Here is a 25,039-nt window from a genome sequence, read left to right as displayed (position 1 = left end):
AGTTTTGCTTAATTTTATTTTTTGTTCCATCGCAATTAGGTTCATGGCACATACATACATATATATACAATTAAACACATATATATATATATATATCTATATATGTATAATCTCTAGATTGCGAAGCAAATCTAAGCCAAACCAAATGACAGGTTTGTGAGCTTCAAAGAACATAATCTGTCTCTAATTAGGCCTCTTATATAAACAAAGGTTAAAAAATGCTCATAAAAATCAATACATGTTCTTCACGCCCCAGTCAAATAAAACTAAGGCCCTGTTTGTATTGTTGGAAATGGTTATAAAATTCTGGATAAAATCAGAATTTTTTCCTAAGTTCGGTCTATTTTTTAGGTGGGCCCCGAGTATCGATTTACTTGGGTCAAAGTGGTAACGCGTTCTATGCCGCGTTGTGATTCACGTGGTATATTTGGTTGCTCAAAACCATTACCGAGTGAATGGGAAATTGAAGCCAAAGTGTGCTCCATGGAAATGGAGTTTTGGTGGAAATTCCTTAAGGTTGTAAATTGGCTTGTCCCACATTGATTTGGTGGGAAGTTTTGAAAGGGTTTATAAGGCTTAGGGTGAGATACTTGGGGTGTGCCCCAAGGGGTACCCAAGTGTTTTAGAGGGAGAGGTTATGGGCAAAATGGGCTAGACCCATTGGACCCAAAAATCACCACACGCGCGCGCCGCCGCCGTCCGTCGGGTTGGGCTTCTAATCTTTTTGGGCCAAAAACATTTGAATTTAATTTTATTTTTTATTAAAATAAAATCCAGAATTCAAATTAAATTGGTTTGGATTTTTTATTCATCCAAACAGGGCCCTTCCCGTTTTCAAACAGAAATAAACTGTTTTGGAATTAGTGCACACCCAAACATGGCCCTTCCCGTTTTACTATCTGTTTGAATTCAAAACCCAACAGGTATGATACCTGTTCAATTCAAAACCAAGAGTCACATACTTGTTTAATTCAAAACCAAGAGCCACCTTCACATCTATAAATAGGACCACCCTCATTTGATATTTTGCATTCAGAAATTTCGTATTTCACCTCTGCTAATTCTATTCTTCATCTTGCTGCATTCTATTTCCGAAAGAAAGAGTGTAAACACTTAGTGTGTTCGTAAGGCAAACAATTAGTAGTGCTGCTATTGTTTGTGGTAGATCATTTCATCCTGGGAGATAGACGTCCGAATTCTGAAAGCACCGTGGAGAGGACGAATCTGTCTTAAGGATACAGTGTCAAACACTGGACTTGATCAGAAAAATAATTCGAAGAAATTAAATCAAGTAAGTTATTTAATTTACTTTCAGTGTTGTTTTTTATTTATATATTTTTATTTCAAGTTTGATTTTTGTAATCAAACATATTCTCTCCTTTTCTTTATTTCTTTATATTCTGGTTGTTGTTTAGTACACAACAGAATTTAATTAATTTAAATACAGTGAAGATTGTCCTACAATCTTAAGACAGATTCCTTTTTGGGTATCGTCATTGTATTTAATTTTCTGTGTTTTCAAATTAATATTCTGGTTGGAAAAACAAATAGTGATTTATGCTATTTGACAGATAGTAGTAATATACTGTCTCTTTTCTTTGACAACAACTAGTAGTACGATACTGGTGTTATTAACAATTCAGAATATTATTTGGTATTACAGAAAATTCTTGTGATATTTTATTTTTCTAGTTTTAGTAACAAGGAAAATAAAATTATTTTGTTGTTATAATTATTTTCTGGTTTTAGTAACTAGAAAATTAATTTGTGTTTTAATATTTTCTGATTTTTGTAATCAGAGATTATGGCTACTACAACTGAAACTGCATCTGGCAGTGGTACTCCTATTGTTACACCTACATCGGTCCCTATCCAGAACCATGTTCATGTACCAATCAATCATGGAGAAAAACCGGAAAAATTTAACGGTACTGAGTTTAAGAGATGGCAGCAGAAGATGCTGTTCTATCTTACAACTCTTAATTTGGCCCGGTTTCTCCATGAAGAGGCTCCAGCACTTAAAGAGGGTGAAAGTGATCGGCAAGTTGTTGCCGCTGTAGATGCTTGGAAACATTCAGATTTCCTGTGCAGAAACTACATCCTAAATGGCCTTGACAATATGCTGTATAATGTATACAGTCCTCTGAAAACAGCAAAAGAATTGTGGGATTCTTTGGAGAAGAAATACAAGACAGAAGATGCCGGCACGAAGAAATTTGTCGTTGGTAAATTTCTGGACTTTGTTATGGTAGACTCCCAAACGGTAATATCTCAAGTTCAAAGTTTTCAAATAATTTTGCATGATATTCATTCAGAAGGTATGTCTCTTAGCGAGTCATTCCAAGTCGCTGCTTTAGTGGAAAAGTTACCACCGACTTGGAAAGATTTCAAAAATTATTTAAAACATAAACGCAAAGAGATGACTATGGATGAATTGATTGTAAGATTAAGAATTGAAGAAGATAACCGAAAGGCTGAAAAGAGGAATGGGAAAAATCCCATTGAGTCCAAGGCTAATGTGGTTGAACAAGTTCATAAACCACATAACAAAAAGAGGAAGTTTACTGGAGATGGTCCTAAACAAGGCGATAGTAGCAAGAAGTTCAAAGGAAAATGCTATAACTGTGGCAAAACTGGACATCGAGCTTCTGACTGCCGCCGCCCTAAGAAGAATCATGGAAGTACAAGTAAGAAGACCACCAATCAGGCCAATGTAACAGAATTGGATTACATCTCTGACGGAGTGAATGACATCAACCTCTCTGTTGTGGTGTCTGAGGCTAACTTGGTTGGAAATCCCAAAGAGTGGTGGGTTGACACTGGAGCAACTCGTCACATTTGTGCGGACAAGAAGATGTTCACTACCTACAATGAGGCTGCAAATGGTGAACAACTTTTTATGGGAAATTCTTCTACTTCTACTGTGGCTGGACAAGGGAAAGTGATCTTGAAGATGACATCAGGGAAAGAACTAACCCTCAACAACGTACTGCATGTACCTGACATCCGGAAGAATTTAGTTTCTGGGTCTTTGTTAAGTAAAAATGGTTTTAGGCTTGTATTTGACTCTGATAAATTTTTATTAACAAAGAGTGGTATGTATGTTGGTAAGGGATACATGAGTGATGGTCTCTTTAAGTTGAATGTAATGACAGTTGTACCAAAAGTTGCTATGAATAAGAATAACACATCTTTTGTTTATATTCTTGAGTCAAATTTATGGCATGGTAGATTAGGACATGTGAATTTTGATGCTTTGCGTAGATTAATTGGTTTAGATTATATACCAAAGTTTGAAATTAATCCTAATCATACATGTGAAATTTGTGTAGAAGCGAAACTAACTAAGGCTCCATTTAAATCGGTTGAAAGAAAAACCGAACCTCTAGAATTAATTCATACTGATGTATGTGATTTAAAATTTATTCAAACTAGAGGAGGCAAAAAGTATTTCATAACTTTTATCGATGATTGCACAAGATATTGTTATGTTTATTTACTTAGAAGTAAAGATGAAGCTTTAGAAATGTTTAAACTCTACAAAACAGAAGTTGAAAATCAACTTGGAAAAATCATTAAAATGGTTAGAAGTGATAGGGGTGGTGAATATGATGCACCATTAAATGAATTTTGTGCACAACATGGCATTATTCACCAAACTACAGCCCCTTATTCTCCACAGCAAAATAGAATTGCTGAAAGGAAGAATAGAACCCTAAAAGAAATAATGAATGCCATGTTACTAAGTTCAGGCTTACCACAGAACTTGTGGGGGGAAGCAATATTGTCTGCTAATTATGTTCTTAATAGAATACCCCACAAGAAAACCAAAAGCATTCCTTATGAATTGTGGAAAGGTCGACCACCTTCCGACAAATACTTAAAAGTGTGGGGGTGTTTGGCAAAAGTAGAAGTACCTGTTCCTAAAAAGACAAAGATTGGACCAAAAACAGTAGATTGTGTGTTTATTGGTTATGCTTAGAATAGTAATGCATATCGGTTTCTGACTTATAAATCAGATATACCTGATATAAATGTGAACACTATTATAGAGTCAAGGAATGCTGTGTTTTTTGAACATGTCTTTCTTTACAAGAAAGGACAGGAATTAAGTTCACAGAAAAGAACTTATGATTGTACACAAAGTCAAGAGACTAATGACAATCAAACACAAGAGAGTAGTAATAGTCTCGACCAACAGGATTTACCTAATGATGAACCAAGATGAAGTAAAAGAGCGAGAACATCAAAATCCTTTGGTCCAGATTTTCTGACATACTTGTTAGAAAATGAACCTCAAAGCTTTAAGGGAGCAATGACAGGTCCTGAAGCACCTTTGTGGAAAGAGGCTGTTAATAATGAAATTGAATCCATTATGCAAAATCATACTTGGGAATTGGTGGATCTTCCACCAGGTTCTAAACCTCTTGGATATAAATGGATATTCAAGAGAAAAATGAAAGCAGATGGTTCAATTGACAAGTATAAAGCAAGACTTGTTGTTAAAGGTTACAGACAAAAGGAAGGTCTGGACTATTTTGACACATATTCCCCTGTGACAAGAATAACATCCATTCGCATGCTTATTTCTATAGCAGCGTTGTTTAAATTAGAAATACATCAAATGGATGTTAAAACAGCTTTCTTAAACGGTGATCTAAATGAAGAGATCTATATGGAACAACCCGAAGGGTTTGTAGTATCAGGGCAAGAAAAGAAAGTTTGTCGACTTGTAAAATCTCTTTATGGATTAAAACAAGCACCTAAGCAATGGCATGAAAAATTTGATCAAGCAATGCTTACTAATGGGTATAAGATAAACGAATGTGACAAATGCGTCTATGTTAAAAACACTGACCAAGGATATGTCATAGTTTGTCTTTATGTGGATGACATGCTTATCATTGGAAGCAGTCAAAACATGATCAAATCAACTAAGCAGATGCTTAACAAAAGATTTGATATGAAAGATATGGGGGTCGCAGATGTTATTTTAGGAATGAAAATTACTAAAACATCTGACGAATATGCATTATCTCAATCTCATTATATTGAGAAAATTCTTAATAAATTTATCAAGGATGATTTGAATTTAGCTAGAACACCTGTAGACATCAGTCTTTATTTATCGAAAAATAAAGGTGATGCAGTGTCTCAGTTAAAATACTCCCAAATCATTGGAAGCCTAATGTACCTAATGAATTGTACTCGTCCTGATATAGCTTATGCTATAAGTAAATTGAGTAGGTACACTAGTAACCCTGGAGAAGACCATTGGAAAGCGATCATTCGAGTTCTTAGATATCTAAGATTTACTCGTGATCATGGTTTGAACTTTACTCGATATCCAGCAGTACTCGAAGGTTATTGTGATGCCAATTGGATATCGGATACTAAAGATTCAAAATCCACTAGTGGATATGTCTTTACTCTAGGAGGCGCTGCTGTTTCTTGGAAGTCCACGAAACAAACGTGCATCGCACGATCCACAATAGAATCCGAGTTCATTGCTTTAGACAAAGCAGGTGAAGAAGCAGAATGGCTTCGTCACTTCTTAGAAGACATTCCAATGTGGCCAAAACCTGTGCCAGCTATTTGCATTCATTGTGATAGTCAATCTGCAATAGGCAGGGCACAGAATCACATGTATAACGGTAAGTCACGACATATACGTCGTCGACATAATACCGTAAGGCAATTGTTGTCAAACGGAATAATCTCAATAGATTATATAAAATCTAAAGAGAATATTGCGGATCCGTTAACAAAAGGTTTGACAAAAGAGCTAGTGTATAGTTCATCGAAGGGGATGGGATTAAAGCCTATTACATAAGAGTCGTCATAATGGTAACCCTACTTATATGACTGGAGATCCCAAGAACTAAGTTCAAAGGGACAACTAAGTTATGTATGGCTCGCCAGAAATCACCAAGGGATTAAAATTCCTACCCATTCCTATGGTGAGAGTGATATCTGCAACATATGTTGTCTGCAGGGGTATAAGGATAAGCTTTGCTTTTAATGATTACTTATATCTTGATTAAGACATAAAATCAAGATGAGTATAAAGAGATACTCACAATAAGAATCACCTATGTGAGTGTTGAACTGGGGCCGGTTCTATGAGAATGCAAAGGCTAAATTCTCTAGAAACACTTATGAAAACCAGGCGCGTTCAAGGCCAAAATGAACACAACAGTGAGAACCACGATGTGTTAGAAGATATTTTGTGTGAAATCTATTGTCTTGGCTTACACAAACGGCTGAACAATTCAAGGCATCGCGTCCATTGGTTAGCCAGGAAGTCCGATAGGTTATCACTAGGGAAGGTTCAAAGCCGAAAACTACCTATCCTGATGCAAGATATTTTCGACTTATACTCTTTCATTAAAATCTGCATATTGTTGCATTTCCGTTGTCATCAAATTCCATTCATGTGGGGGATTGTTGGAAATGGTTATAAAATTCTGGATAAAACCAGAATTTTTTCCTAAGTTCGGTCTATTTTTTAGGTGGGCCCCGAGTGTCGATTTACTCGGGTCAAAGTGGTAACGCGTTCTATGCCGCGTTGTGATTCACGTGGTATATTTGGTTGCTCAAAACCATTACCGAGTGAATGGGAAATTGAAGCCAAAGTGTGCTCCATGGAAATGGAGTTTTGGTGGAAATTCCTTAAGGTTGTAAATTGGCTTGTCCCACATTGATTTGGTGGGAAGTTTTGAAAGGGTTTATAAGGCTTAGGGTGAGATACTTGGGGTGTGCCCCAAGGGGTACCCAAGTGTTTTAGAGGGAGAGGTTATGGGCAAAATGGGCTAGACCCATTGGACCCAAAAATCACCACACGCGCGCGCGCGCCGCCGCCGTCCGTCCGTCCGATCGGTCGGGCGGGCTGGGCTGGGCCTGGGCCTGGGCCTGGGCGCGAGTGCGTGGTGTGTGGTTGGGCTTCTAATCTTTTTGGGCCAAAAACATTTGAATTTAATTTTATTTTTTATTAAAATAAAATCCAGAATTCAAATTAAATTGGTTTGGATTTTTTGTTCATCCAAACAGGGCAAACTGTTTTGGAATTAGTGCACACTCAAACAGGGCCCTTCCCGTTTTACTATCTGTTTGAATTCAAAACCCAACAGGTATGATACCTGTTCAATTCAAAACCAAGAGTCACATACCTGTTTAATTCAAAACCAAGAGCCACCTTCACATCTATAAATAGGATCACCCTCATTTGATATTTTGCATTCAGAAATTTCGTATTTCACCTCTGCTAATTCTATTCATCATCTTGCTGCATTCTATTTCCGAAAGAAAGAGTGTAAACACTTAGTGTGTTCGTAAGGCAAACAATTAGTAGTGCTGCTATTGTTTGTGGTAGATCATTTCATCCTGGGAGATAGACGTCCGAATTCTGAAAGCACCGTGGAGAGGACGAATCTGTCTTAAGGACACAGTGTCAAACACTGGACTTGATCAGAAAAATAATTCGAAGAAATTAAATCAAGTAAGTTATTTAATTTACTTTCAGTGTTGTTTTTTATTTATATATTTTTATTTCAAGTTTGATTTTTGTAATCAAACATATTCTCTCCTTTTCTTTATTTCTTTATATTCTGGTTGTTGTTTAGTACACAACAGAATTTATTTAATTTAAATACAGTGAAGATTGTCCTACATGTATCACTAGATATAAAATAGAGGATATAATATGATGTAGAATTTAGTCAGAATATATAATGAATAGGATATAGGTATTGGATAATATATTCCCTAAGTCATGTTTGTTGACTTGATATATAAGATTAGATATATATTATCCATGTTTATTTTACAAAATATATTGTGAGATATAAACAAATAATTTCCAAGATTGCCCTTATAATATTATATTAAATTAAATTAAATTAAATAATATTATATTATATTAAATTCAAAATTTATATTAAATTATATTATATTATATTAAATTAAATAATATTATATTATATTAAATTCAATTCAATAATATTATATTATATTAAATTCAATACAATTCAATAATATTATATTATATTAAATTCAATAATATTAAATTAAATTCAATAATTATATTATATTAAATTCAAAATTTATATTAAATTATATTATATTAAATTCAAAATTTTATATTAAATTATATTATATTAAATTAAATTCAATAATATTATATTATATTAAATTCAAAATTAAATAAAATTAAATTAAATTAAATAATATTGTATTATATTATATTAAATTCAATAATATTAAATTCAATTCAATAATTATATTATATTATATTCAAAAATATATTAAATTATATTATATTAGATAGACAAAAGGGTAAATTGGACTTTTTAAATCATATCCCAACCAAGGGAATATGATATAATGGGAGGGTAGTAGTATTGTATAATCTCCACTTTTGAGGGATATACAATCCCATAAGATATTATATTCTCTTTGAAAAAAAATTACAAACATGAGATATGTGAATCCCACATGATATAATATCCAATCCCACCCTTTATATCTTGGAATAAGGACCTAAGAGACTTTATGGATAAAAAAAATTATGTTGAATTTCAAGCAATACACGCTTTCGATCAACGCCTTTCAGCCAACTTTCCCAAAAGAAAATTCAAGATTTTTGGTAAGTTGATGGGACCCATCACCCATGTAGTGGTGTTGCCTCTGAATCCAACTTGTCAAAGAAAATTTATACCGTGTAAAGCTTGATTGTTGGGAAGAATATCCCAAAGCCTCAAGGATGTTAAAAAAGGTTTTTATTAACAATTGCCCCTTAGGCATCAGTGAAAAGCAACAAGAATCAAAGAATTTTCTCGATTCAGTTTTCCCAATGCTCCTACATTGCCTATCTGATCTGCGTCAGACCATCTGTTCTCCATTTTCAATTTTCTTGTTTTGAAGTGTAGATAAAGACCAGCAGATAGAATTTTCTTGTTTTGAATCAAGTTTTGCACAGTTGGTATATATGCCCTTCGAGAAGTTGAATTGGTAAACTCATCAACTTTGATTTTGGGTTTTTGGATATATACTTGGATATATACTTTTGATTACAAAGACTTTTATTTGATTACAAAGACTTTATGCTATTTGGCATGTCAGTTGATTTTTTAACTTTTTAACTATTTTAATTATAAAGACTTTATGCCATTTGGCATGTCAGTTGATTTTTTGACTTTTTAATTATTTTAATCCCGGTTAAAAAGATCGTTTGGGTTGATATTTTTGACTTTTAAGACAAAATATCACATTCAAATTATAATAATTTTACTTTTTCTCACAAAAATAATTTTTTTTAAAAAAAAAAGCCAATACAAACAAACTTTTTGGCGAAGATTAAAATAGTCAAAAAGCTCAAAAACCAACCCACATGCCAAATGGCATCAAACTCAAATAAAAATCCAAAAATCCAAAATCAAAGTTGAGGATGAGTTTACTAATCCAACTAGGGATGGCAATTTGAAACCGACCAGATGGGGATCCCCGACCCCGATCCTGATTTGAGCGGTTTTTTTCCGAAAAATACCCCCGACGGGGAGGGGACGGTATTTGAAAATCAATCCCCGATCTGTTTCGGGCCGGGGACGGTGATCAGTGTTCAAGCCCTGGCCCGGCCCCGTTCCCGTCCCCATCCCCGGCCCCATCCTCGAATTTCCCCAAAATAAAATTTATACCCTTTATATTTATATTATATGCATATATATATAATATATCTGTGTTGTTTTTTTTTATGTTTTTTTGAGGAGCTGTGTTGTTTCATATCTCTTACTCTCTAACCTGTTTCTGACTCTCATCTCAACTCTCTCTTTTTTGTTTTTTTGATCGGAATCTCAACTCTCTCTTTCACTCTCACTCTCTTTTTGACTCTCATCTCAACTCTCACTCTTAACTCTCTCGTTCCTCATGGCCACCACCACCGCCGCCGCAGGTCCGAGCCCACTGCCACAGCCGCAGAGGTGTACTCAGATCTAACAGATCTGTTCTCTCTCTCCCTCTCTCTCGCTCTCTCTCTCTGTGATCTGATCATCGTCGCCGCTGCATGATCATCAATCGTCGCCGCTGTATACCCTGCCATCGTCGTCGGCGAAGAAGTATGGGGTTTCAGCTCCGCTGTAAGACGACTCTCTCTCTCTCTTCCCCTATATTCTCTCTCTTCATTTCAGTTCTGAATCTAAAGCATTTTTCTTCGCCATTTCTCAGATCTGAACCAGATGGTGAAAGAAAATGAACCAGATCTGAGGGCTTGTACATTTTTAATGATTGTTGATGATTGAACCAGAATATTTTTTATTTTTTTTATTTTTTTATAAGTTGTTGATGCTGAAAAAAATGGGTCGGGGATATTTCGGGGTCGGGGAAACCCGCTCCCCGTTGGGGGCGGGGATGGAGACGACGGTAGGTTTCCCGTCGAGGATCGGGGCCGGGGCCGGGGCCGGGGCCGGGGCCGGGGAGATATTCACAATCGGGGATCGGGGACGGAGAGGGTGATCTCCGGCCCCGCCCTGCCCCGTTGCCATTCCTAAATCCAACTTCTCGAAGGGCATATATACCAACAGTGCAAAACTTGTCCCAAGGCACTGATTAACAAGTTTGAAATAGTAGTAACTCTTTAACCAGACCCTTAAAAAAAACAAGAATCGTGGAAGACAAAAACATTTGAATGATATAAGTGAATGGTCCATGCAAAATAACTGGCCAAGTCTTCAATTCATAAGGTATCATACATACGATATTGCGATACTATGGCGCTGTTTGGGAAGTGCCTAAAGAGACTATTATAGCTTAAAATTTTTTTTTAGCCAAAAAGCTACTTTTGCAAACTTTTTCAAAAAAAAAAAAAAAAAGAAAAAAAAAGAAAAAAAAGGAAGGATTGTACAGCCGGCAGTGTAGGCACAGCCTACACTGTCAGCTTTGTCACTTGTTCCATCAATGAACATTTTACGATTTTACCCCTTCATAGCAATTTAAAAAAATATTTTTTTAGGGACAAATTTGTCATTTTAATTTCAAACATCATTTCAACACATTTTTTAATATAACAACTCAAATAAAATCTATCTCATCTTCCCAAACACAAAAACTAAAATAACCTACTAAAATAATTAAAAAGTCAAATAACCTACTAAAATAACCACTTCCCAAACGAGGCCTACGACAGACCAAGTTTACTCCTCAAATCTCCAATGCAAATTGATGTAGTTGGAACGTAGGGTGATAAAATAGTAATTATGAATTTGGCCCAATGCTGGAAACTATGATTTTAGCAACGGGTATAATACATCAAGTTTCACATAAATAAACAAGTTTTATATCCCAACCACACTAAAAATATTACAAGTCTACCATTTCCATTAGGCCCCGTTTGTTTTGGGCTATAGAGAGGGTATTAGGACTAGTAATACCAAGGTATTACCAAAGCCCCTGTTTGTTTGCAGAGAAAGGGTTGGGACTATTAGTCCATTGGTATTGCTAATCCCCTTGGAAGGGGGATTGGTAAGGAGGAGGTAAAGATGGTATTAGAAAATAGTGAGGGGATTAGAAATTTTTTTATTTTTTATATATTGGGAATTTTTTTTTTAATATAATGTTTAATTTTTTATATTTTTTTATTTGTTTTATTATTTTATATAAAAATAATTTAACAATTCCTCATTATTAATCCCCTCACTATCAATCCCCTCACTATTAATCCCCTCACTATCAATCCCCTCACTAACAATCCCCTCACTATTAATCCCCTCATTATCAATCCCCTCCATTCTATCTCCCAAAACAAACGGGCCCTTAAAGTATACCTTCAAGAGTATTGCGAACACAGAATAATTCAAAATATATGATATTTCAAAATCAAAAACCACTCTTACCCTGAAATAAGTACTAAGGTAAACACAAAAATGTCCCCCAAATGCAATTCTAAATGAACCTATACCCCTTTTCTAGCACATACACAGCCACTTGGGAATACATAATCCAAACACAAATGAAATAACAAGGAAATTCAAAACCCAACTTTTTTATACTCATCATATCCTGGAAAAAGTAGGATATAGGGAAACACAAAAATGTCCCTCAAATGCAATTCTAATGCTGTGTTTGGTTGGGGGATTTGAGGAGGAATTTGAAAATAGAAATGGAAAAGGTAGATGAAATGTGAATAAAATATTCCTATATTTCACTTAGTTTCACACACTTTTTCTCTTTTCCTTTCTAAATCTCTCCCCAAATCCCCCAACCAAACACAACATAAATGAACCCATATTCCTTTTCTAGCATTTACACAGCCACTTAGAAATACATATTGAAATGTGTAAACACAAATAAAATAAACAAGAAAATTGAAAAACCAGCTTTTAGACTAAAATGGCTTGCTATATCAGTTATTAACACCAAATCCAATACCACAAGGACAATGAATGCTGCAAAACAAACTTCAGCACCCAAAACTACATCCTTAGACGCCATTATGACCATGACGAGCCGTAGAGATTAGATCATTCACTAACCTTGAAGAATTCTGATTGGGTGGACAGTCAATCATCCTGATTAAAATTAAAAACCATTTCCAACCCTATTCTAGAATTCCATGTAATGTCTCACAAAACATTTCAAGAAAAAATCTCGACAAATGGACGAACAAAATTTGCCATCATCAAAACCTACATAGTCTATTCAAGCTTGTATATATTTATCCCTTGGATGAAATCTTGACTTCGTACATGATTACAAAATTTGTGCAGACTAGCTTAGCTTGCCTGCTGCCATCTAAATCCTTCTGTTAAGAAACGGCGGAACTTCCGTAACTCCTCAAAGTAAACCATTTCAGCATCCAAGAGGTTATGTGGGCAACCTCTTAAAATGTTTTTAAAGAAAAGAACAAATAAATAAAAATACAACTTCTGCATCAAGATCTGTTTTTCCATAATTTAAGAAACAACTTCCTAACATTTTGTTACTTTCAGTTATAATCTATGTTACATGGACTTTGGGCATAGGTGTCAAGTGTGGCTATATATCTAGAGGTCGGAGTCGGCTAAAAAATGTACTATATGTAACTTACAATATTTAAAAGACATTTATAGTAATTATACAATAATATGTACATATAATAATAATGTTATATACAATTATATAAAAAGTATCTGTTGAAAAATATCTAATATATATCCCATACCCTGAGTGTTAGGTGTCTGACACAGGTATTTCATTTATTTTGAAAAGTCAAGCAACGTAACTAATAAAACATAATTCTTCAAATGCCTAACAGCAATTTAGAACATCTTTTTCGAGCAAGTCTCCTTCTACCTTTGCAATTGATCTTCAGGAGTATCACATTTTCCATTTTCTATTCTGATAAGAGTATCCAATTTCTATCTCACTACTCATAATTATTTGCATCAGTCAAGTAATATCAAATTAAGACATCAAATCAATATTTAGCATCAATCACCAATTACAATTACTGTTTTCCAAATTGAACTAATCATCACCACAAACAAATGCAATTGAAGAAACATATTAAAAACAAAACAAAGAGACAAGCGGAAAATCAGAAGAGAACTGTTACTCTCATGCTTGAGAATTAAAAACAAACAGAACAATATCATTGGAACTAAATGTGTAATTTCATATTAAACCAACATACATCCGAAACAAGCTACAACAAAATCAATTAAAAACAAAAAACAAAAAACAAAAAATTACACAGTAGATCTAAACACTAAAATCTAACTACCAAACTAACATATACTAGTTATGTGAGTTGAACCTGTCCACCTATTTTGCCAATTTGAGAGAGCTCCACAACTCTTGGAACTGCATTTTGGGAATATCCCAATTAACAACACTCTATACTCTAACCCCAACCCACAAACTCAGGATTCTGGTGTAGGCATTCTCTTCGGTTTCTTGTTCCTCTTCTCCGAAAATGCTTTTGCAAATGTCTCAACAATTCGTTGTTGCGACTCGAGAATCATCTCGGTCCTCTTCATCTCCATTTCCATTCGCATCGCCTCGAACTCTCTCGCCATCTCCATTTTCACTCTTTCCATCCTCACAAACCCATCTCGTAACGCATTGATCGCAGTCACAATCTCTGCCACCGGGTCTCCCTCTCTCTTCTTCCCCATTCCATCACCACCACCACCACCACTACTGTTCCCCAACCCTAATCTCTCCGAATACCCATTTCTTACAACCCTAGTAGACACAAAATTAGGATTCGAATCAACATTCGAATGCGGTTTTACATCGAAATTATTACTATACATCTTCGTCCGTGGTGCCGATTGACCAGGAATTCTGATCCGAAACGCACTTCCACTACCGATCCCATTACCATAACCTCTCCGATTCTTGACACTGCGATACAAATCTTCATCATCTTCATCCTCATCTTCATCCTCATCTTCGTTGCCTTCTTCATTGGCTTCAACACCAATAGGACTCGCATCAACCGTAACAGCAGAGGGACCTTTTTCCATACAATCCATGCGCTTGAAGTGAACCCAAGACGACGAAAACCGGTAATTCGGAGTCGAAAACGATCGTTGAATCTCCGTACGGTACCGTTTGCGGAGCTTCTCCATCTTGTGGCGGCACTGTACGGAGGTCTTCGGAGGGTTTCCGGCGGAGACAGGGCAGCGGTTGGCTACATCTTCGGCGACCTCTTGCCAGTGATTGGCTCGAAGATTGCCTCGCCGGAGAGAGTACCATTTGTCGCAATAAGCATCGATCAAGGCCACCGTTTCGTCGTGGGACCAGCACGGCGGAGGGAGGCGGCGGGAGGTGGTGGAGGAGGGAGGCGGTGGTGGGGCAGGGAGAGCTAAGAGGTCTTGGGGTGAAGGTGGAGAAAGTGAGGATGATGATGCAGCCATGGTGGGGGAAGTGAAGGATAAGAAAGGAGGCGCAGTTTAGCAGGGGAGGGAAGAGAGAGAGGGAGAGAGGAGAGAGAGGGGTAGTTGGGGGCTGTGAGGGTGGACATTTGGGGATTTTTAAGGGGGGGTGGAGGAGGGAGGGAGGGAGGGAGGGAGGAGAGTGCGGCTGATTTGGAGATCTAGAAAGATGAGAGGCCACCGCGTAGGGTGGAGAGGGTGAGGGAGGCTAACGTGCGCGGGGGTGTGGGGTTAGGAGGCTGCAGATTCAAAGAAGGTGGTGGTGGTGGCGGGTGGGGTGTTTGACTCGCTGGCTTTCACCGCGAAGCCTGTGAATTGTGTCGTGTGCACCGCCCAAGCGCGCCCGCCTGCCCGGGTCGGCGGCTCTGACTGGGTTTTGGTTTTTTTAATTATTTTTTTTTAAATATTTTTTAACTTTAAATTGAGAGAGAGAGAGAGAGAGAGAGAGAGAGGCGGTTTTGTTTTTCATGATTTTGTGGGAATGGGTGGCAGGTTGGGGGAACAGAGTTTTAGCACAAGCGGGACATTTGAATTTTGATATTTAGGGGTAAAGTTGGGAACAGCAGATAGACTCAACTCTGCTAACTACTTTTTACTATAGATTGGAAGTTACAAGGTTGTTTTGAGGGATAGGATAAAATGAATTAATAGTGATTGGATTAATTGCGAAGAAATTAATAAAATTGTATTTATTTTTATAGTAAAGGATTAGTAAAATTATGTTTTTTTATTAGTGAAGGATTGATAGTTAAAAAATTGTTAAATTATTTTTATATAAAATAAATATCAAATAATAAAAAAATAAAATTATGATTTTTACTAAACAAAAAAATACAAAAATATTAAATATTAATGTTTAAAAAAAATTCCCAACAAGTATAAAATAAAATAAAATAAAAATCAGTTGACCGGTTGACCGACCGAATGTCTGGCAACTTACTAAGTCGATAGACTATTTTCGAATACCAATTCTTCGCCTGGATTATCAATCTGCTCACTCAAGACCCATCCTAATCTGAACGGACTAACAATCCGGAGGCCACAAACAAAACAAACATGAGCTACATACACTGTTCATCCATCACAGTCCACTCCGGACTGTGATGGCGCCCAAACATACGAGACATAAGATTATAATGGTTAGCACATGCAATAAGTGTATTAAGTTAAACAAATAAAAATAAAATAAAATAAAATATTTAATATATATTTATTGTAATTTCATTTTAGAACATTCTAAGGTTAAAGTGGTTAGCACACGCAATAAGTGTATTAAGTTAACTAAATAAAAATAAAATAAAAAATTTAATATATATTTGTTGTAATTTCATTTGATAAGAGTTTTTTATGTTAATTTTGTAATCTTAAGTTCAAATCTTGTAATATAACTTATTATTATTATTTTTTTATTTTAGAAATAACTGGACACATGGCATAAAAAGAGATAAGATGATCTAAATAAGTGTATTTTTTGACTTTTTATGAAATATGGGTTGTGTTTGAAGTGATGTGGTAAAGAGGTGATGTGCCTTAAATAAGATGATGTGACTTAAATAGAATAATGACTTTTTGACTTTTTTAGAGTACTCCAAACAAGGCCAAAATTTCAAAACACTAATCTAAGTTTTTTTTTTTTTTTATTATAATAAATAACTGGACACTTAGCATAAATAGAGACAAAATTCCAAGACACCAATCTAGGTGCTCACATATATTATAGTATAGATAGATAATGTTGTTACCAGGGAAAGCTGCTTTATGCTAGGCGACCAGACCTATTACGTTCAAGCGGGACATTTGAATTTTGACATTTGGGGGTAAATTACACTTTATTTTAAATTTGATTATTTTTTCTTTTTAATTTTTGAAGCTTTTTTTTTCACTTTATTTTTTTAATATTTTAAGTTTTTTTTTTAAATTTATTTTATATTTAAAATTAAATAGAAAATACCATATTAGCTATTGGAGGAATTCAAAGACGTTTTTAAATTCGGTTATTTGATTTTTTTAGTGTGTTGATTTGGTGAGTTTTTAAATTATAAAATCGGTTAATTAAGTTGATTCTTAATTTAAACTTTGTCTAAATCAAACCATCTTGAAAACTGAACTTATTTATTCATGTGGATGGTAAAGTTGTCTCCACATAAAGAGAAACTAAAATCAGTAAACACCCTTAACCCCTACTTAGATAGATAAAAAAGACCCTCTAACAATTAAGTTAATCATTTGGTTAAACATTTTGTATAACAAATGAAATGAGTATTTTACGAGTTTTTAGTTACCTGATCTGCCTTTCTCTTTTTATAATTGATTAAGATTTTACCTTAAACCGTTGATTTTCTTTAAATCAGACAATTAATCTTTTGTCAGGAATCATTTCTAGTAGTGGCCAAGTTGCATTAACTATGAATAGTGGCCAATTTGTCTGGATAGTTGATCGTTGGATCCGAATTGTCAGACGATACTTCTCTACGTTGGTGATAGGTTAAGTGGTGGCCAAGTTGCTGTAATCCTCGCCCGTCGGATTTGTATTGATCTAATAGCTGCCATCATGGCTTGACTTGTTCTGAATCATATCACATCCTGGGTTGATATGTTGTGATTTTGGTCGGCCATTTTTTATGGGCTTTATTGAATTTGGGCCTCCCTTTAAAAGATTTTGGGCATACATTCCTAGTCGGGTTGGGCTCAGATTTTCACTCCTACAATAATATATAAAAAATAGTATAGGTCTTAAATTTTCTATCAAATAAATGACTAAATACTTGGTGTAGACTTTACACTTTTGTAAACCCCACACCCATGTGAGACATTTGATCATTTATTTAGTAAAAAATTTGGTATATCTAACACTACCCATAGTATATATCTATAATTTAAAATTTTATTTATATTAACATATTTTCACTTAATTACTCTTTTACAATAGATTTGATTGTACCTAATAATTGTTCACTTAGAAATTCTATTAGGTGAATGAAGAAAGTACTGGAATTTGAGTTGGATTCCATAATTGATTTAATGTGTATGTGTTGTATTAATAGATTTAATTTGCATTGGTTATGGTTAATCTTAAGTTGGATTTAATTTGTATTGGTTTGCAATAAATAATATTTTACTCTTTATTTATATTATGTTTAAAAGTAAAATTTTGTTTATTTTAATTACTCTATTTATTATTGATTGATTTATTCATTTTTAATATAGTGGAATCATAATTCTAAACCGAACTAACCCGAGTTGTATTGGGTTGAATTGGGCTGCGCATTATTAGTTTGGTTTTGAATCCAAAAAGTTAGAAAAGATCATGATTGAGTTGTTTCTAAATCAAATCAAGCCAAATCAAATTGACCCATGAACAATCTTAATAAACTGTTACGTTATATAAAAAAATATATTATTATATAGAGATTAAATTTGTGTTGAAAGTCAGAGTTATATATGATAAAATATATTTGTCTCATGTAATGATCAAAGCTTGCCCTTCATTTGGGTGTTTTGGGTTTTAATTGCCTATTGATAACTCAATTTGACACATGGATGTCACGTGAGTTCTCATCTGACTTGTCATGTGAGTCATGTGGCAGCAGGCATGAACTGCATTCGCCTTTAATTGAACGGAATTCCTAGTTTATCCAAATAAATTTTATTAATTTTTTTACTCAGAAAATAATTGTGTGATCGAGATTGAAATAGTATTTATGTAGGGTCATATAAGAAAAAAAATTAAGATCATAGGTTGATAATTCTAAATAAAAATTAAGATAAAAAAATTTGAATTTATAATATTATTACTTGAATAGAGCATTAATTTTGTCTAGATGGATTGGACGGAATATGTTTTGTTTGGCCTTTAAAAAATTAAGAAAAATATTTAATTCACACAAAAGACTCCCCTTCCCCCCTAAATCATGTGGCACTCTGACTAGAAATCAGATCTACGCTCCTTTCCTCTCCGCCCCCCTAAATCATGTGGCACTGTGACTAGAAATCAGATCCACACTCCTTTCCTCTCTGTCTCAAAGGGTCCTCTCCTACTCCTTTCTTTCTCAAAACGCTTATACTCTCTTTTTAAACTGATAACGATCTTCTCTCTCTCTCTCTCAAACAAACTGGTAGCTTCGTCTATCTACACTTCTCACCTTGATTGGATTGTCACGGTCCCACCCTTCAAGATCCATTACAGGCCACCTCAAAACTATGAAAACCCCATTTCTTTGCATCAATTAGACGAAAAACAAGAATGACCCAAATGGGTAAACACCCTACTATAATGGTTCGGGTTGAGATCCAACCCATTAACCCATCCGTATAGCATTATTATATGTTATAGAATTATTCCCTCCTAAATGGTTTGGGTTTTACCCAAATTAGCCTCGGATTTGCCTTAGAAAATCCTAAAACAAAATTTTGTTTTGGCTTGGTCGCGCCCATGAACACCCTCACGCTTGTGATGGTATACATCGCATTTGCGACTAGGGCGCGACCAGGCCTTAACCAAAACCACTTCCCATAACTTTTCTAGTTGGTCGCTCGCAAACATGGCTCGCGACCTTCATGTTTGCGCCTGCAAAGGCATGGGCGAACTTGTGACTGTGTCTTTCGCGCCCGTGGTCTTAGCTTCGCGCCCGCGGTCTGTTTGACTATACATTGTCCCTTAGTGCGAAAAAGCCACTTTTCTTCAATAGGTGCGCGAAAAAACCCTTAGGTTTGGGTATTCTTCCTGACATCCTCAATGCAATAGGTGAAGTAATCTCTATCCTTGAAACTGCCCCAGAAATTGTCCCGGACTCTGTCCCTGACATGTCTCTGAAGTTGTCTCATCTTTTTAGCCAAAGTTGTGCTAAACTCCACTACCACTTAGAAGCTCTTCCAACTCAAAGTACTTGGGTGCTTCTTGACCCTTAGTAGTATTCCCATTGTTTTGTTCGTTATCCATGTCCTTGTACATTTTGCTTTCATCAAAAACAACATCTCTGCTCCTGATGATCTTTTTATTCTTGCCATTCCAAAAGCGATAACCAAACTCATCACCACTGTACCCAATGAATGTACACTTCTGTGACTTAGCATCTAGCTCATCCCTAACATGGGTCACTAATATGAACATAAGACAGAAAACCAAAAACTCGTAAATGTGAGAGATCTACCTGTTTACCACTCCAAACCTTTTTTGGTATCCCAAAGTTCAACAGAGCTGACGTCCCATGATTGATTAAATAAGATGATGTATGTACTGCATCTGCCCAAAAACACTTTGGCAAACCTGCATGTATCTGCATGCTCCAAGCATGCTCAGTCAATGACATGTTCATCATTTCTGCAACACCATTATGCTGCGCAGAGCATGGAGGTGTTCTTTCTAAACGAATCTCGTACAGAGCACATGCCTTCTTGAACGCCCCTAACTCATCTCCACCATTAGCTAACGTCAAATGCTTCAGTTTCAGATTTGTTTTGTTCTCAACCATGGCTTTCCTCTTCTTGAAGATCTTAGACATCTTTGACTTGTGTTTCTTGAAGTACACCCATACCTTCCTTGAATGATCATCGACAAAGGTAACAAAGTACACCGAACCTCCAAGAGAAGACACTGTAGATGGACCCCATACATTTGTATGGACAAGTTCTAGCTTCTGAGCCTTCAGTGGCCTACCACATTTCTGAAAGCTAACTCATTTCTATTTTCCGAAGATGCAATCCTCATAGATGTCAATACCCACTGACTCAATATCTAGTTGCTTACTCTATAACTGTAGAACCTTCATTCCCTTCTCACTCATGTGTCCCAGCCTATTGTGCCAATCCTGTCATCTGTAACTACAAGTGTATCAGTAGCATGTGAAGTCAAACATAGAGTTCCATTTTTCTTTCCATGAGCCACCACCATGGTGCCATTGGAGATTTTCCATGCATCTGTTGTGAATATTGCTGTATAACCCGTTGCTTCAAGTTGTCCAACTGAAACAAGATGCCTCTTCAGTTGCGGAACGTGTTTGACATCTTTCAAACACCACTTGAACTCATTCATCTGAATTTGCACATCGCCTCTTCACACAATACTGCAAGGCTCATTATTGCCCAAGTATACTTTCCCAAAGTTCCCTGCTACATAGTTCTGCAAAACCTCACCTTAGTAGTGGCGTGAAACGAGGCACCCGAATCAATTACCCAAGAATCGACATCACTGGCCATAGCAAGAATAAGTGCATATTGCACAATATGAGTCTCCTACTCATCCTTATTCCTTTTTGGCTCCTTGCAGACTGAAGACATATGGCCCGTCTGACCACAATTCCAACATTCACCTTTAATAGGTCACACTCTGGCCTGTGACCTATTTTTCTTCCATGATTTTGATCGATTCCTGTTCTGATTCTAATTCTGACCACTGATTTTCTCACTTATGCCTCTTTGCTCGAAACTAAGGGCTGAAATTGAACTCCCTGAACTTGAAGCCGCTTCTAATGATTTTCTGACTTCTTTAGTCAAAATCAAACTCACAATCTAGCTCTTTTTTAATTTATTCTTCCTAGCAGAGTTAGTGACTGCGGTAACAATTCCCTACATGTGATAGTTGTTTTTAGGTGGACAGCTCGAGCGGTCCTTTAGTCGCTTGAGCGAAGATTCTTAGCTCTCAGCAATTTGTCATTTTGCAGGCGAGACTGCTCGAGCGGTGAAGTGGTCACTCGAGCATAGATTTCATACTCCTAGTATTTTTCCTACAGCTCTGCAAAACTTCTGGGACCTCACGTTTACTACTCAAGCGATGGAAGTATCGCTCGAGCGGTCTCTATAAAATTTTGTTGGTCACTCGAGCGAAGAAAAGTTCGCTCGAGCGGTCTGTTTGGGACAACTCACTTAAAAATTGATCTAACTCATTCCTCTTTCACTTCTTCCAATTGCTCTCTCTCTCTCTCTCTCTCTCTCTTTATCACCCATTTCAAAACCTCAACACCCCAAACACTTGATTTCTTTAATCTTTTCCTTAAATTAACCTTAGATCCTTCAAGATAATTGAAGAGCAAGTCAAGTTCAAGCTATTTACCAATTGTTTTGAGATTTTGTTGAAGTTTCACGTGGATTCTCGTCCTTAGCTCCACTCTTGAGGCAGGGGTGTCTTTAACTTGTTATACCTTTAATTTGAAAATTATATGTGGTAATTTAATTAGATACTCACCATATATAGGTGTATATATATATATATATATATAGAGAGAGAGAGAGAGAGAGAGAGAGAGAGAGAGAGAGAGAGAGAGAGATTATTTTGTGTTAGTGAAGGGATTGGACAAAAGCAAGCAATGTTTCAAGGTTTTCAAGGAGTTGTATTTAATATTGATGATTGTTGTTGTTTGTGATAAACATTAGTTTCAATTTCATGAAAGGGAGGAAAATCCCTAAGTTTTATATAAATCCTAGCTTTTAGAATTGTTTAATAAAAGGGGGTTTTCTTAATCGATATCAAAAACATGAAATTGAAGGTATTTGCTTAACTTTGAGGTTGAAATGTATGATTTGAGATATTTTCTACATGCACCTTGTGTGGTAATGATTGTTAAGTGAGTAATGGTTATTATTGAAGAGTGAATTGTGTGCATTGGAGTCATTTAAATTACAAATTCATGCATCATATGCATTATTAAATTTCTTTTATGATACAATAATGGTGCAAACAATGGAAAGTTGAAAGGGAGTAAATAGTCTATGAGTCTAGGTAGTGAGTCGGGTTGGTTTGAGTTATGTATTGTATTTAGCGACCACACTGGGAGTCAAGCTGCTCAATTGTCCTGTCTGCACATATTGTCGGACGAATGCGAAAAAATATTTTTGAGTGTCCACGAGCCCACCATTTCTGGAGTTGGCAAATGTGGAAAAACATGGTTTTGGATGTCCACGTCCCCGTTGTTTCTGTCAGCAAATATGGAAGGGAAAAATGTTTTTAGGTGCCCATCGCCCCATTGTTTCTAGAGCCGGCAAATGTGAGACTATTTTCAGTATACAAATTCTATATCTATGTATGTATTTTGAATTGCGGCTCTTACTCGCAATGTCATAATATTTACCGCCCATGAAAAATCTTGACATTGTCATTCCATACTCATGCGTAAAGGCATTTTTACACGTACACAATAAAATTTTACTAAATGTTTGCATTGCATGATCATGTGTTTTTTAATTTATGTTATAAATTGTTAAGTGCATTACCTACTGAGCTTTTGCTCATGCCAAAGCTAACCAATTGCATTCCTAAGTGATAGTTTTGAGAAGAAAAAAACTTTTTGGATGTGGAAGCTTATATTTGAAATCATATTATGTGTATGCCGAGGACATTTTTTGGTGACTAAGCGTTGACTTGTATTTTGATGTAACAAGGAACAAATGTAAGGAGAAGATAATTTTTAATTGAATCCGTTGTATCATTTCTTGCTTGTTGAACTATTTTATTTTGTTTGTAAATGTAAGGAGACAATGTTGTAAAACTTGGAAATAGTTCAAAAGGGAAGGAATGTTGTTAATGTTATATCATTACCATTTTATCTCTTTTTTGTTGTCGATCTTGTATTGGGAATGCCCAGATGAATGGGAACATGGAGGTTCTCTTATCAGAGCATTACACTGCTAGCTGTCTGGCAACTGGGACAAACTTAACATAGCTTGAACCTCCTTATCAAATTTAATATCAACAAAGACAAGTTGATCTGCTATTGTATTAAATTCACTAAAATGTGACATCAAAGAACATCCTTCTATCATTTTGAGATTAAAGAGTTGTTTCATAAGGTGTACCTTATTCACATAAGATGACTACTCGTACATCTCCTTGACTGTATTCATGAGACCTTCTGTCGTTGTCTCCTTCACTATGTTGTGAATAACTGATTTTGCAAGTGACAATTGAATCAGTCCCATCGCCTTCTGATCAAGAATCGCCCAATCTTCATCTTTTTCATTTTTTTTTTTGCTTTACCCAGCAACGGCCGGTAAAGATCTTTCTGATACAGATAGTCCTTTATCTGTGTCTTCCAGAAAGTGAAATCATAACCCTTGAATCTATTCATTTTCAATTTTCCTTCTTCTAAACCCATTGCTCCTGCTAAAAACCTAGACTACTCAAACAAACTTCTGTGAGAAACATCAAACAATACATTAGACAAAAGATTGAAAGTCATCATCTTGGATTTGGTCGAAAATGATCCTTTCTTTGTATTCCCTGGGGAGTTCCCCAGTTTGCTAACGTTATGGCGTAGAAATGACTCCTGCACTATACGACTATGCTCTAATGCTCGACCTTAAACAATTCAATGTAACGTGAAAATGCCATGGAGATTTTAACCGCCAAGTCCATCCTCCTTTTACTTTATTCTACCATATATGTCCTACAACTTGTTTCATCAATTCTTTTCTAGTTCTTTTTTCTGTGATACACAGAACGTACAAGCCAGGAACGACGAAATTGATGGCCTGGTTGAATAATGGAATCTGATACCAAATTGTTGATGTAACACCTCAAAATAAATACAGTATACCCACCTTATAACAACTAATAAATAGTAACATAAACAAAATAATAAGCTTTCATTAATAAGAGTTTAATATACAAAAGGTGACACATGCGATATACAGTCATAAATAGTACATCCTGAATCTACATCATGTTTTACAAGGTAGTGAAAAGAAATAAAAGCTAAATAGATAACCATATACCCTAATGGCCTACATCTTTCCAAGTCAATGCTTGGGTACGTCAAAAGTGAGTCTTAAGCTAAATACAGATAAACCACTAGGCTTGAACAAATTAAATACAAAATGACAACAATGAGCCTTCAGCTCCACAGTCCTCCCAAATTAAGTCCTTTGTGGAGGCATATCACCAGCACCTGAAAATGGTTTTCCAACATAGGGTGAGCCAAATCCCAGTAGAAACACCACAACACAATGTATAAATCTTAACAAAGCCATAAGGTTTTATGCATATGCAATGGCCATGTCAAAACGTTTTACATTTCTTTCCAAAAACAATGTCATGCCCAATTTATATCACAATTCTCAAAATCATGTTCTTTACAATAGAAAATAATGGGGAAATCTCAAACCGGTACAGCTTTTTACCGATATTTCCTCTGCAAGAA

At 35.7% G+C, this 25,039-nt stretch overlaps 1 protein-coding gene across 1 annotated transcript; it reads right to left on the bottom strand.

Annotated features, from left to right (window-relative positions):
• Positions 1-13,618: 13,618 nt before the first annotated feature.
• Positions 13,619-15,405, bottom strand: LOC114276461 (Alcohol dehydrogenase transcription factor Myb/SANT-like family protein). Its single transcript, XM_028218247.2, has one exon. It carries the CDS (start codon positions 14,889-14,891, stop codon positions 13,890-13,892), a length of 1,002 nt encoding a protein of 333 aa, XP_028074048.2. The 5' UTR covers positions 14,892-15,405; the 3' UTR covers positions 13,619-13,889.
• Between the last annotated feature and the right edge of the window lie 9,634 nt (positions 15,406-25,039).

Source organism: Camellia sinensis, chromosome 5 (assembly GCF_055761805.1).
Source record: "Camellia sinensis isolate YWXY chromosome 5, ASM5576180v1, whole genome shotgun sequence".
Lineage (NCBI taxonomy): Eukaryota > Viridiplantae > Streptophyta > Magnoliopsida > Ericales > Theaceae > Camellia > Camellia sinensis.
Note: the sequence above shows the minus strand (reverse complement) of the source record. Positions and strands in the feature narration are given on the sequence as shown.